Source organism: Centrocercus urophasianus, unplaced genomic scaffold (genome assembly GCF_019232065.1).
Source record: "Centrocercus urophasianus isolate 14NV4802_14NV808 unplaced genomic scaffold, USGS_Curo_1.0 seq_27, whole genome shotgun sequence".
Taxonomy (NCBI): domain Eukaryota; kingdom Metazoa; phylum Chordata; class Aves; order Galliformes; family Phasianidae; genus Centrocercus; species Centrocercus urophasianus.
Window position 1 is genome coordinate 6,727,366 of NW_024884833.1, and position 14,112 is coordinate 6,741,477.

General features: G+C 37.5%; 1 protein-coding gene across 3 annotated transcripts in view; it reads left to right on the forward strand.

Annotated features, from left to right (window-relative positions):
• FOCAD (focadhesin) overlaps positions 1 to 12,245 on the forward strand; it is a 92,625-nt gene extending 80,380 nt beyond the window's left edge. For all 3 annotated transcript variants that reach the window (XM_042826874.1, XM_042826875.1, XM_042826876.1), the window contains exons 38-45: positions 2,218 to 2,333; positions 4,547 to 4,804; positions 5,361 to 5,450; positions 6,577 to 6,754; positions 8,089 to 8,186; positions 8,962 to 9,213; positions 10,234 to 10,309; positions 11,787 to 12,245. In XM_042826874.1, coding sequence (XP_042682808.1) covers positions 2,218 to 2,333; positions 4,547 to 4,804; positions 5,361 to 5,450; positions 6,577 to 6,754; positions 8,089 to 8,186; positions 8,962 to 9,213; positions 10,234 to 10,309; positions 11,787 to 11,860 — 1,142 coding nt within the window. In that variant the 3' untranslated portion in view covers positions 11,861 to 12,245. The remainder of the gene's footprint in view (positions 1 to 2,217; positions 2,334 to 4,546; positions 4,805 to 5,360; positions 5,451 to 6,576; positions 6,755 to 8,088; positions 8,187 to 8,961; positions 9,214 to 10,233; positions 10,310 to 11,786) is intronic.
• Positions 12,246 to 14,112: the final 1,867 nt, after the last annotated feature.

The following is a 14,112-nucleotide window of genomic DNA, read 5'->3' on the forward strand; positions in this document are numbered from 1 at the left end:
AAAGTTTTGCTTATTTTTCTCTGATGCTTATTTTATTTATGCAAATTACCTGCAAAAGCATTAGAAATCACTGAAGAGTCCAGTATGAAACAAGTACTTGCTGGATCTAGAGAAGATTTCGCAACAAATGAAATGCTTTTACTGTTAATTGGAACTTTTGTAATCTTTCAGTGGACAGTAGAATCTTTTGTAAGAATAAGTGAAAGAATTTCCTACACTGAACTGTGCAGTGCATGCTAATGCAAATTTGTGTGCAACCTTATGAATAGCTGAAACTTTTTAAATTCTTGGGAAATTTTTTTATTCCTGTTTTTTGCTCAGGACTCTGACTTTTGTAAATGAGGGGAATTCCAAAGGAAATTGTACATCAGTTTTGTGGCAGTGTTTTTATTAACTTCAGTCCACATGATAGTCTGTTTTCAAATATAATTTCTCTTGATTCTTCTTCTGTGTTCCTGTGGAAGTTGCACGCTTTTTTACATTATATATCTGTGTGGAAATAAATCTTCTTGTGTACTAAAAAACATTATTCAGCTTGTTTTAAAAAGCATGATGCAGTACAGTTGACCTAGCAGTCAATCTAGAAATATAAAACTAACATAAATATGTTGAAATAACTATGTCATGAATATTTGTCTGAAAAATAGACTGTATATTCAATTATCCTGGATTTTTACATGACTATTATTTATGAACATTTTTACAAAAATTAATTGCTTCAGAAATTCTACTGTGAAATTTATCTGTAAAGGTATTGCAGATAACAGACTGCTTTCCTATTGTAGAAAATTTATTGCTGTTGAGCAAAAACTGTATAATGTGACATAGCTGGGATATGTTATTCAACAATCATTAATAAATTATTATCTGATTTAGTACTCCAAGCTAGTGAGCCAGTTTTGAATTGGTTGACAAAGAATCTTCTAACAGTTTTATCCTTTCAGAGCTCTGCAAGTAACATGACATTTAATGTAAGATCTTTTAAAGAGCCTGAGTCTTGAATTACTTGCTTGCTCGTTCATGACTAGTGAACTGTGTAAGACTTGTGATATGGATGACTGTTGCCTGGAGAAGAGAAGCCTGTGGGGTGACCTCATTGCAGCCTTCCAGTACCTGAGGGAGCCTACAAACAGGAGGGCAGTCAACTCTTTACAAGGGTAGATAAAGACAGATAAAGAGAAAAGGTTTTGAGTTGAAGGACAGAAGATTTGGGTTGGATGTCAGAGGGAAGTTCTTTACAGAGAGAGTGGTGAGGTGCTGGAACAGGCTGCCCAGAGAGGTTGTGGATGCCCCGTCCCTGGAGGTGTTCAAGGCCAGATAGGATGGGGCAGCCTGGTCTAGCATTAAATGGGGATGTTGGTGTCCTTGCCTGTGGCAGGAGGATTGGAGCTTGATCCTTGAGTCTCTTCCAACCCGAGCCATTCTGTGATTCTGTGACCACTTCAAAGAACATTTGAGTATCGCAGCACCTATTTAAATTTTAAATGCTGACAAGAATATCTGATGAATAAATGCCAGTATGATATCTAACGTTTTTGATTTTGTACTGCTTTAGTAATTATGAGCTACATGGAAACAATTACATTGCTCAAACTGTCTTGAATATATTTACTGGTTACTCTACTAGGAAACAGGCTGTACTAGTCACTAAGAGGTCTCTAAGAAGAAACTAATAAGAGGGATTTCATAAGTTTTACAGCCTCCATGCAGTGTAAAGACTTCCACGTGTTAGACTGTAGAATTTTCCAGCCAAGCATCAAGAGTATTAACAGTGAATAACCTCTGTTCTGTGACATGTTATATAAACATACATAGTACATGGATGTTTATAAGCAGGTACATAAATGTTAATTACTCTTACATTTAGCATGATGGAAAGGGACTAATTTATTTTGCAGATTAATCTTTTTTTTTCTTTCTTTCTTTTTTTTTTTTTTAGCAAGGATCATTTAAATTTATATTTTCTTTCCATTCTTGTATTCTTCTTATAAAGAAAACTGAAGGGAACTTTCAGCAAGACATCTCAGAACTTGTCCAAGCGTGAATGGGGAGAGGAGCATTCTACAGTGAATGTGCTGAAAACTCTTAAGTAGCAGTTCTGTGAATGGAGTTTCGTCTGCAAGTGCTCAAGTAGAACGATAACCTTCATTTTATGAGTTGAAAATAAATTCAAAGTTAAAGAGATTTATTTCCTAACTTCTGTTTTGTTTCTTTTAGGTGATGAGGTAAAATATCTCTGCCTTGAACTGGCTACAACACAAGCCCAATCATCTCAAAATGCTGCAATGCTTTTGGGGATGTGGGTGGCACCTCCTCTTGTTTACAGTCTCAGTGTATGTATGTCAGAAAATCTGTGTGACTTCAGCACCTCTTTCCTAAGAGATTGCTCAGGTAGTAATGAAGTTTAGAGTGTTAGACTGTGAAATGACTGGTAGGTTCAGAATTCTGCAGAAATAATAGTATTATTATATTAATAATAGTATTAATAACATTAATAGTATTAATAATAGTATAGTATTATAATAAATAGTACTATTTAGCATCTATTTTTAATGATAGTCTAGAGTATCTTGTCTGGGACCTTCAGGTTCAAGATGAGCTTAAGATACGCAACATGTTTTTGTTTTGATCGTGTAAGATCTCTTTCATTTCCTGCTGCATTTCTGATAACCTAGACATGTAAGAAGGCATGGCATATAGGGAACAAAATTTTTTTTCAGCATGTCAGTTGATAGACTTAAGAAAAGTCCTACTTATTTGTCCAAAATCTTGCCTGCTTCTTCTATCAGCATTTCTTGATTTAGTGAAAGATGTTACTTTTTGAAAACTTAACTCTGTAGATAATTACAGACATACCTATAGTAGAATCAAATTGAGGCTTATCCCCTCCTACAATGCAGTTGTTTTTATGGAGGTTCAATACGGACTCCATTATATAGTTTCTAAAAACTTTCTGAATCTTAGAGTGCACTTGACTGTGCAGTTCCATTAGTTTATTCTAAATGAGGAACAGGTTCAGGATGATCCTCAGTAAATCCAGTGTGGATTTCTATGATCTATTCCAGTTCCTTGAGGGATATATTTTGACTTGTGATTTTAAATTAATCTCCACAGAGAGATAAACACAAAAAGCAAAGTATTTGCTTTCTGAGCTCTAGTTTCTGAGTGCAGTGTTAATTTCAGGTCACAAAAAGGACTCAGCCCCAGGATATATTCGTTTTTATTTTTTTCAATGTAATTGCAGTTTTCTTCATTAGCCAATAATATTAATAGTATTAGGTCTGTCATACTAGCATGCTTGGCTGCCTAGGCAAGGTCTGTATGGGCTGTGTGGGAGTGCAGTGCTCAGCATACAGGGAAACCAAAATTTTTCTACCAATACAAAAAGGTCTTTAGTAAGACAGAGTTCATTGAAAAGAAGTTCCTCAGTTTTGAAGGAAAACAGAATTTTGCCATGTTTGAACTCCTTCTAGTTCAAGCAATCCATAAAAAGAGGGAAGAAATGAGTAATACTTATGTAAGAGATTTTATTTAACTGACTTAAAATGCTTTCCTAAGTGCTTTATTTGAGGTGCATTTTTTCCTTTTTTCCTTTTTAATTTAATACTACATAATAATAGTTGAATATCATGTTCTATCTGAACTTGGAATAAATGTTTCCTCAGAAGAGGGGTGACCAGCAGGACAAGGGAGGTGATCGTCCCTCTCTACTCTGGCCTCATGAGACCTTAGTTGCGGTACTACATTCCAGTCTGCAGCCTACAAAAAAGATGTGGAGCTTTTGGAGAGGTTCCAAAGGAGGGTCATGAATGCGAATGTGAGGGCTGGAGCACCTCTCCCATGAAGACTGGCTGCAGTGGCTTGGCTTGTTCAGCCTGGAAGAGAGAAAGCTGCAGGGAGATCTCATTGCGACCTTCAAATATTTAAACGGAGTTTATAAACATGAGAAGAATCAGTTTTTTACACGGGTGGATAGTGATAGGACATGGGGGAATGGTTTTGTACTAAAGGAGGGAAGATTTATATTATATTATATGTCAGGGAAGTTTTTTTTACTAAGAGAGTGGTGAGGTGCTGGAACAGGCTGCCCAGAGGGGTTGTGGATGCCCCATCCCTGGAGGTGTCTAAGGCCAGGTTGGATGAGGCCCTGGGTAATGTGATCTAGTGTTTGATCTAGTGGTTGGCAAACCTGCCTGTGGCAATGGAGCTGGAACTTGGTGATCTGTGATTACAGAGTTAGAATACGAAACTAAGCGAAGATTAGATTCTGTTTTTAGCACAAGAAGAAATTATCGGAGTCCTTGAAACATACTAATTTATATCACATGGAAAAAAATCACTATTTAAAAATTTGTTTTGGTCTGTTAGATGATGAATGATACCTCTTCATTTGTAGATGGCTTTTGTGTAGTACAGGAAACACCAGTGAATTGAAAGCCAATTCCAAATATCTAGACCAAACAGAAAGACCTAAATGCAGTGAAGGTAATTAATCTGGAAGTCACAGCAAACTTTAAGACACTCTCACCTTCTGTTCTGTTTTTAGACAAAAACACAGAAATACCTTTTCACGTCCCTGTCCCTGTGGATGAAACATGTTGCAGAAGACAAGCTACAGGCTTTTACAGAAGTGTTTCTGATACAGCAGTTTGAAGTGAACCGCACAAAAAACCCAGAAATTTGCCAGTGTGTTTTACAGGGACTCATGCAGGCAATGAAAATTCCAAACCCTGCCCAGTACTGCTGGGGCTTTTTGTGCCAGGCTACTGAGAAAATATTTGAGCTTCTACCAAATGAAATTCAGGTAAGGAATAATGTATGAGACATCTGAACTTTGACTGGTTATTTTTACTGATGTAAAATCCCATCTTTTTGCACTGACTCATCAGATTTGAAACATGAACTAGGATGTAAAAAGTTTTAGTGAGAGCAGTTAAGATTCCTGCATATTTTCTATTTGTTACTTTCAAATATTCTGTTGATTGAGTTGTGAGGGCATTTTAATACAGTTTTCCCTCTTAAATAATTTGGTAATGGGAAAACACAGTACTGGTACTGAAATAAATGGTACTGAAACAGTAGTAGAGAACAATCAGAGATGTTCTTTCTCAACAGAGGATTCATCATCTTGCAGTGTTGTAAAGAACAACCTAGATACAGAAAATACCTGCTAGGAAGGACAGTTCTAAAAAATGTTTAATTAAAAAAAAAGTATATTTTTATATATTTTTTTTTCCTACATGAAGTGCATTTAAGTTGTCATCATGATCAAATTTAACGAAGTTCTCAGATACAGTGGTTTTAATGAAGAAGAAATCTGGTGGTAGATCTCCAAATGTGCATTTTCTTTTCTGTTGCAGAGAAGTGAACTGGAGATGTATGTCATTGTAGCAAAATGTATCTCAGAAATGGCTGATGCAGAGATTGATCGCATTGTCCAGCTCTCTAAGGTAATGATAGTTTCCTCCTGATCTTTTATCACAAAATTACATGAAATGAGCATATATTACTGTTTTTCATCTTATCAGAGTGTTTTAGCTGCTGAAGAACATTGTTTGTTTAGTGTATCCTGCATATGAGAGTTTTGGCACTACTCTGCAAACATCAGAGAGAAGCAAAAGTAGTCCGTCCACATCCAAAACTTTGTTAAGGCAGCTAAGTACTGCTGATTTCACCCCAGGACTTTGAACAAGACTGTTGTTTAGAATAGGAGTGGTGTTAGATTTTCTAAGTCCAGCAGTGCAAAAAGGACTGTAGCCTTCCTATGTTAACGTAACTACCAACTTGAAACAAATTGTAAATGCATCCTAGTGAGAACTGTTGGATTTTTTCTTTTGTTAAAAAGTGAAGTGCTTCAACTTAACTGTCTTTTTTTTTTTTTGTGACTTAATATGCTGTATTTGTATTCATGTTCAGAGTATTTCCTGGTAGACAAGATGGTTGAAGATAACAATGGAAACTTTCATCTGCTTGCTCACCACATCAGCTAGCAGGGGAACTCTTAGCAGCTGAAAAATACTATATGCTGAGGAAATAACCTGTGTGGAAGGGCTTCATGAGTTTAGAGAGGGTCTTTATGAACAAATATCCATGACATAATGCCATGCTATTCCATCTGCTGGCAGATTCACCGATCAGAGAGAGTGAATCGAGCATTTAAATAGGTCAGGGAAGCTGAACTGTCATTTTCTTGAGTTCTTATTTCCACACAGTAAAGAACAGTTTGTGAAAACCTCTTTTGTCACAAAGAGAAATCTATCATGCAGAAAGTTTTGGATCTCAGGAACTGTCACTATGGTTCATTTCAGTTTAAAGGGGAGTGTAAAACCTGAAGCAGTATGGAAACAATCAAACTGAACTGAATTGCCCTTTGCTTAATTATTCAGACGCATGTAATTAAAACCGTATGTGCAGTCTTGGGTTTAGGTTTCATAATTTGTATGAAAGAAAAATAAGCCTGCTAGATAATCAGAGAATTCCCTCCCTATTTTTATAGAGAGAATTCCTTCCCTATTTTTCTGTTTCCACAAAATAAGGTATATTATTTTGATTTATCCTTTCTTATTGTGTTTGCAGAACAATATGGAGAAGGCCATCTTCACCAAACTGTATCTGATTTCTCAAGGCAGACTGCCTTTGAAGAACTTGAGTGTTGTGATTGATACTTGGACAGGCTATTACCAGAAAGAGTCTACAGTATGGATGTTCTTACATAGTTTCTATCACTCCCGTATTGTGAGCCATGAAAACACTGGTAAGGCCAGCCTTAAATGTTGATACTTAACAACAGTATCAACAATTATTAATGGGTCTGCACTGATATTATTTGTATAATTTTAAGATAGTTGGATGGAATTGTTTTCAAACTTCTCCACATTAGAAACTACTCAATCTTCAGAATCTTTCTGTAATAAGTATTTTTGAAATACTTATAACAAATGCTGTTTTCATGTTTTTCTCCATTTCTTTATTGTTGCACGGATCAGCAGTGAGTCACATCATAGATAAGTGTGATTTGCTGACCACAGCTGTGACTACATCTTGTGTCTCTCAGTTGTTCTAATCTTTTGGGTAATGTTTGAAGTATACATAGCACATCGGAGACCAGTGCCAGCGCAATCCTGCTGTCCTTCAGAGCTCGTATCTCAATTAGCACTGTGAGACAAAACACGTAAGAATGTGTTTCTGTGAGCCTGGCTGAGACAAGAGAGCAGCTTGCTCTTTTGAGCTTGTTGTGCTGAATTAATGCAGGAAACAAAATTGTTGTTCCTCCTCCCCGCCATAATTGATAGTTATCTAGTGGGTTGTGTGTAGGTTGGCTCACCTCAGCTTCTGATAAGCACTGGGGCTGATGCAAGGGTAGTCACAGAATCAGGCAGTAGGATAAACAAAGAAGAAATGAGTACAAAGGGGGTAAAGAATTAAGTCTCCCCATTTTCATGGCTGCAGGACCTTAGGCTGACTATTAACAGATGAACTTCAAAGTATTATGTTGTTCGTTCATGCCTGAGGTCCAAACTGTGATTGAAGAACTTCAACCATTAGTGAGTTTTGAATGAAGTGAGTTCCTTCACTGAAAGAGGAGGCAAAGTGGAAACAGGCATTTGTGAGGAACAGCAGGAGAGGGTAATGACAGTCTGAAAGCTGAAAATAAGACGAAGGTAGTTATTAGTTTGTAGGAGGGAGAACTGAATTTGGACAGGAGACTGAATCCGTGAAATATGTTCTGTCATTGAGTTGGGACACATTTTAGTTCCGTTGCCTGACTATTTTAATGATCCCAAGGCAAAAACCTTAGGGAGGTTTTAGGTTTCAGTAGTCATGTCTGCAGGGGGGGCTGCTGCTACATGAAATTATTCTTGCTAAACATTTCTTTCTCTGCACGTGTAGTGTGTTGCCTACAGTACCAGCAAAGGTCTTCTACAGTGTAAGTGCCTGTATGCCTTTTGTCAGAGGCAGTTGTGAAACAAATGTTACAGTGGTATTGCTGTTTGTTGTTCCTCCACAGTTGTTGCCATTGTGTTGATTTTTAAAGAAAAATAGTGCACTGTGAAGTTTAAGTGTTAAGAAGTTTAAATATTCTTCTAGGAGTGATGAAAAGGATGGACTGGCTGCTGGACTTGATGGGCTACATTGGAAATTTAGCGTACAAGTCAACACCTGTACAAAATGTTCATCTTAAGGAGGTACACGATGCAAAAATAATTAGCAGATTTCAGAGAAAAAAAGTTTTTTTGGTGTAGTTCTTTCTCAGCACTGAGTATTATTCCCTATGTTTTCATATTTCGGACTTTTATTTTCAATTTACATTCTGAATGTGCATTTAAGACTCTTTAAATAACCATAAAATCTAAATTGTGAGCAATGCTATAAGCTAAAGGAAATTGTTACTCTTAACTTGCTGTATGTAGAACAATTAAAGGAAAAATTGAGTTCATAAGTAGAACTGTCTGAGGAGATTAGAGTTCTGCACCTACTGTTTCTGTGGGAGGGCTTGGACAATTTTTGAGCACTATCATTCTTAGTTATAACTTCTGTTCAGCCGTTAGTCTTCTGTCTTAGGATACCACGGATGTTACATTTTTTGCATTGCTGCAATGTTTGCCAGCTTCTTTAGCACACAAGCCTGACCCTCAACGATCAGGTTACTGTAAAAATGTTATTTGCCCATTTTAATGAGATGTGGGTCAGCATTAAACTAAAGGATGGCTTTAGAAGAGTGTATTTTTGCTTCTCTTTCTGCAGACATTTTAGTTTGATTTTGAGTTGAGAAGAAAAAAAAAACCTTACACTGCTTCAATCCATTGAGAATATTAAAGAACATCTTAGTTGTTACATTTTGAATCTTAGGTGTATTTTCAGCTGATTACTTAGAATAAACCCGCATTTGTTACTTCTTTTTTTTTTTTCTCCTGTATTACTCATCTAATAAAGTGCACTTTTACTTTTTTTCCTCTTTAGGTTATAGATTTTCTTCTGTGGCTGTTTGCAGGTGCTGTGGTGGCCTGGGCTGACCACAGTGCACCATTACTGCTTGGCCTCAGTGCCGACTGGTCACCATGGAAGCACCAAACAGTATTACCAGAATTGTTTGAGGATCGTGTTGGCAAGCACCCCGCTGACAAGCTTGCTATGCAGGAGACACTCACTCTTCTTCCCAGCAGCATTTCCCTTTTGCTGGCTAAAGAGCCTTGGAAAGAGCAAGCACAAAGGGTAAGATTGCACACAGTGGTAAGCTTTTTCCAAGAGTCAGAAAGAACTCATTCCAAGTAGCCACCTGAAGTCTGAAGTGCCTCTGACATGTGATCTTGTTTTTCTTTATTCACACTAGATATGAATGGTCTCAAAATATTTGACTGTAGCTTCTCAAGTAAAATTAGAGTTACAAAGATATAAGGAACATTTCAAGAATCAAACTCTTGAGGGAGAATTGGCTACTGATAGCAAGTTGGTTTTGTAAACTCTAAAAGGCAGATCCACTAGAGCATCTTTGTAATGTTTCACTTTCATTTTATTTTCTCAAGTATTTCATTAAAATAAGTGCAAACAATTATGCTTCATTTGGCAAACCTATTGCAGGTTGCTTATCATTGAGATATATGGCAATATTATGAATCCGTAGATTGATAGCTATAAACACTTATGATTGGTTCCTGCACGCCTCTGTGCCTTGAATTCCCACTCAAGTCAGAGCTCAGAATACAGATGAGGCGTGTAAGTGGGATGTTGACATGCAAATCCATGATTAGGCTTTGGGGAAGAATTTGACACCATGTTCCAAAAATCATTCCAATAAAGTTGAAATACCGAGTTCTCCTGCAGGCACCGTACACTGCTAGGAAAACAGCGAGAGTTCAGAAGAGGGACAAATACATTCAGAGTAATGAAGGATTTCCCTTAAAACATTCGGACAAAAGGGTTGTATTGCTAAAGACGTAAATAGGCAAGAGGAAAGGGTTTGCTGTGCCTTCTTTTCTACAAAGAACTATTGCTTACATAGTAGGATGGAACAAAAGTACCAAATCCAACAGCGGAAGAAATTATACTAACGGTGGGATGCAGTTTGGTTAGTTTGGGCAGAAGCTTGATTGGCCACCACCTCTGATGAGATAACTGTTCAAATTTAGCAGCAGTGTGATGTTGCTTATCAAACTGAAAAGAATTTGTGGTGTTTAGATACGGAGACTCTTTTAATTCACATCTTCTTTTTTTTTTTTTTATTTTAATCCTTAGTTTATTGACTGGCTTATCAATATGTTGGAAAGTCCTAAAGAAGCATTATCAAAATCTTCTACAAACCTGCTGAAAGGTGAAGTATTTTTAATTGGTTCCTTATCTTTCTGTAACTATCAATAACAGAAAAACCCAGTTATTAAAAAGAGTAAGATGAAACCGTGCAATTAGCATACGTAGGAGAGCTATATTTTGTCTTTTAAGGGAACCTTCACAAGTCAGGTAGAGTCCCTATCTATGACACCTCTTTAAAGACTTTGCTATCTTATCTGCTGCTTCTTGTGGTGCTCTGCTGAAGATGTAAAGAACCCAGTGGTCCCAAGGGAGACGTCCACTCCTACAAGAGTATTCAGTGATAGATTTGTCAATTGTTTTTGAAATTATTTTCTAAGATTAACATAGTATTTGTAAAGCCTCCAGTTCTGGAATAGAAATCACAAAACAGCAATTATTCTGATGCATCTGAACTGTGGGGAAGGGAGAAGAGAGAGACGATGACAGCCAGAATAGTTGTCTAACTGGTGTAGTGAGTCACAGAATGGTGGAATGGGGTTATTGAAAAGAAAGATAAATATGGGAGATGCACAATATTTTGATGTACAGTAACATAATTTGACCCTACCTTGTACTACATTGGTCACTTTGAGATATAGAAGTGTGATACAATCTGTGCAAATGATTTTAAGGGGACACCACAAATACTCTCTGGTGAAGGAAGCGTGCTTTTTCTTCTTCCCATTAACACAAGGCTCTTCCTTTGAATCTCTTGATTTGTTGGACCTAAACACAACTTCTTGTAAGCTGCTTATAAATTGTTAGCTTTACTAGGATAATTAGCCTTGCTTTTGAACATCTTCAACTTCTAATCACTCTCTGATAAATCTAAAGATTCCCTGACTGTCTGCTTATCTTCAGTGGACTCAAGTTTAGTATAGCAGAAACATGCCAATGGATGTTGGGAAATTTTCTGTAATCAGAAGATTCTGATACACACAGTATATTCTCAATATACAGTGGTTGAGATGAGTCGAATCCCTCCTGAATGACTAGAACGTGAGCAGTTTGGTAACCAGATTCTGCTTAAAAGCATGATCCTGTGGTTGAATTGCACTGTGAATCAGAGAACTGAGCAGAGGATATAAGATCTTGTACTTATGCTTCTGTCCTTACCAGTATCTCCTATCTCCCGCTATTCTTGGGTGCCTGGTCACTGAATTGAGGCTTCCTGCAGACGTGGTTGATACATGTGCTGCTTCAAAGTGATGGTCTAATTAGAAAGCGATCATGAGATGTGATTTCAGTGGAGGACATGCCGTAAGGCAGGCGAAAGGTCTCGTACAGCATGACATTTCAGAGGGATGTAGAGACTAGTATATCTGGGAATAGCAGAAGTAGCATCAGAAATTGTCAGGCTAGGAAATGAAAGTCATGAAAAGAGTCAATAAAAGGGGAAGTTAATCTATACCTGTTAGTAAAATGACTAGGAAGAATATTCGCACATACTTTTCAGTCTGGACTGCACATATTAATGTGATTTTTCCTTGTCTTCACAGTTACACTTCTGGCCTTGAGATCTCTTGCAGAGTTCAAGAAGAAAGCAGTGTGGACTAAAGCTTATGGCTGGTAGCTGTATGCAACATCTTACCATGTGAAGAAAACTTTGTATTTGAAAGCCTAAGTTACTTTTCGGGCATCAAGAGGACTAATTCCAAAGTTGTTTCCTGTCAGAAGTTTTTTTGTTTGTTTGTTTGTATTATTATTATTATTATTTTAATCCTCTCTCCTCTCCCAAAGACTCATATGATGAAAAAATATATATTTTTCACTAGTGGGGTCATTCTCCTACGGATTGTCTGGCATGATTTGAGCTGTGTTGAATCTAAACAAGAAATAGGCATCCAGCTGTTTCATTAAGTTGTTACAAGCAACACCTGGGAGCCTCAGAGGCTGGAGTGGTATGTTCCAAGCCTTGTGGAGCAAGTGGAAAAAAATAAAACATTATAAGAATTGTTTGGATGTGGCCTATTTACTAAAGTGTGTTTTAAAGACCTGAATGAGTACCAGTTTTCAACTGATAATGCTTTTTACTAATAACATGATGTCCTTGTGCAGCAGTGGCACCGCAGGAAAGGTATGTAGGATACAGCTCCTGAAAAGGGTGTTACGCATGTCAGTTTTGCAACAGCTTTATCACGACTGTTTAAATAAGTCAGTGTCTGCTAGGACATGGGGAGCCCCCAGCTCCAGGATTACTGCAATTTTCCTGCCACTAAACATTGTTCTTGTGTCCTTTGCACAACTTTGTGTATGAGAAGAGCTTTACCCCTGCAGTCTGGGGAAGAGAGGTCTTAAAGGAGGAAAGTTGTGTTTAGCAATTGTCCTCACTAAACAAAAGTTAACTGACAATAACTGCATGCGTACTGGACTCTAATGTCTTGCAAAGCTCTACTGCAAGGAAGCATTATGGCCCTTTATCTGGGAGCCAACCCCTCTAAAGGAATTCTCTGAATTTCAGGGCCAGTAACATTTCTGTGCAGAAGAAATTTTCCACTAATTCGTCGTTGGCATTTCCCACCTAACAGTGTGAGCTGTAAGGAACAGCCATCGGCTTTTGATGCATTGTTTCAGCAATTGGATATGTGAAAAATTACCACAGTGCTTGCTTGCATTTCTGAAGTAGTGGATGATAATGATAACTCCCTGTTCTGTAGGCCAGCAGTATGTGGAAAAGACAGTCTAAAGGTGAATGCACAGAAGGACTGAAGCCATTACGCTCTTCAGATTAACCTCTAACAAAGCCAAATATTTTATAGGCTTTAGCTGCCATCTTTAGAGTGCTATTGTAAAGTAACTTACAGTTCCAGTCATCTTGAGTTTGTGTCTGCATTAGCATTCTACTTCAGAAGAAAAGTGTGGCCATTTAAGGGGAATCTGTGGGAAACGCTCATGTGCTGCATTACAGTTTGCATAGTGGAACAGTACACAAGCTGCTAAATTGGAGTGTATATATATATATATATATATATATATATATATAGTGGAAATACTCCAACATAGTATACAACTGTGTGTTAACCCACAGAACTAAACGAAAGCTAATCAGAAATACAATCCTCTGACAGGCTGAGAAGTTCACTGTTGGGTGCTTGTAGCGTATCCTCGTGTGGTGTTCCATTTCTGTTGGGCTGCTTTTCCTGGTAACATATGCATAGCCTGTGATGGAGACAGACTGTTACTCCAGTTGTGTGGTGGTGCTGAAGAAACGAGTATTATTTTTATTACTAGGTGATCTCTTTCAAAATAGAATGCTCCTCTGGAGACAGTGACTTTCAAGGACTGAGGCGGACAAGTTAATTGCTGCTGAGGTTTAGATGTGTGATGAGGCAGCAAAGGGAGCTGGAGCTGGAGCAGCCAGTAGGTTGAGTTCTTGTGATTCCAGCACAGCTGTTCTATAGGCAAGCAAAAAGAGCATTGAACAGTGGCTTATAAAACTTAAAATGTTTCTTCAATTTTTACATGCAAATCCATTTTCACATTTCATATATATATTTATGAATTTAGTCTCACAGTAAGTTGTATAAAGACAGATTTTTTTAAAATGTAAGACAAACGTAGATATGCTTCTGTTCCTGAAGTGAATGTTTATGTATCACTTTGTAGTGACATTCTTTCACCCCTGTGTATAGAGATGGCTCTTTGTTGTCTTCATATAGTTATGTAAGAAAAGTGCTTATTTTGTTCAAGGGTTTTCTTTCCTGGAGGTGGAAAGAAGCCAGGCAGTATTTGAGGCACTTTTTTTTTTGCCTGCCCAGTCCTGACCTTTCCAGAAATTACATAAGATGGAGTTGAAGTTACAGTGTCCTACTGTGATCATACATC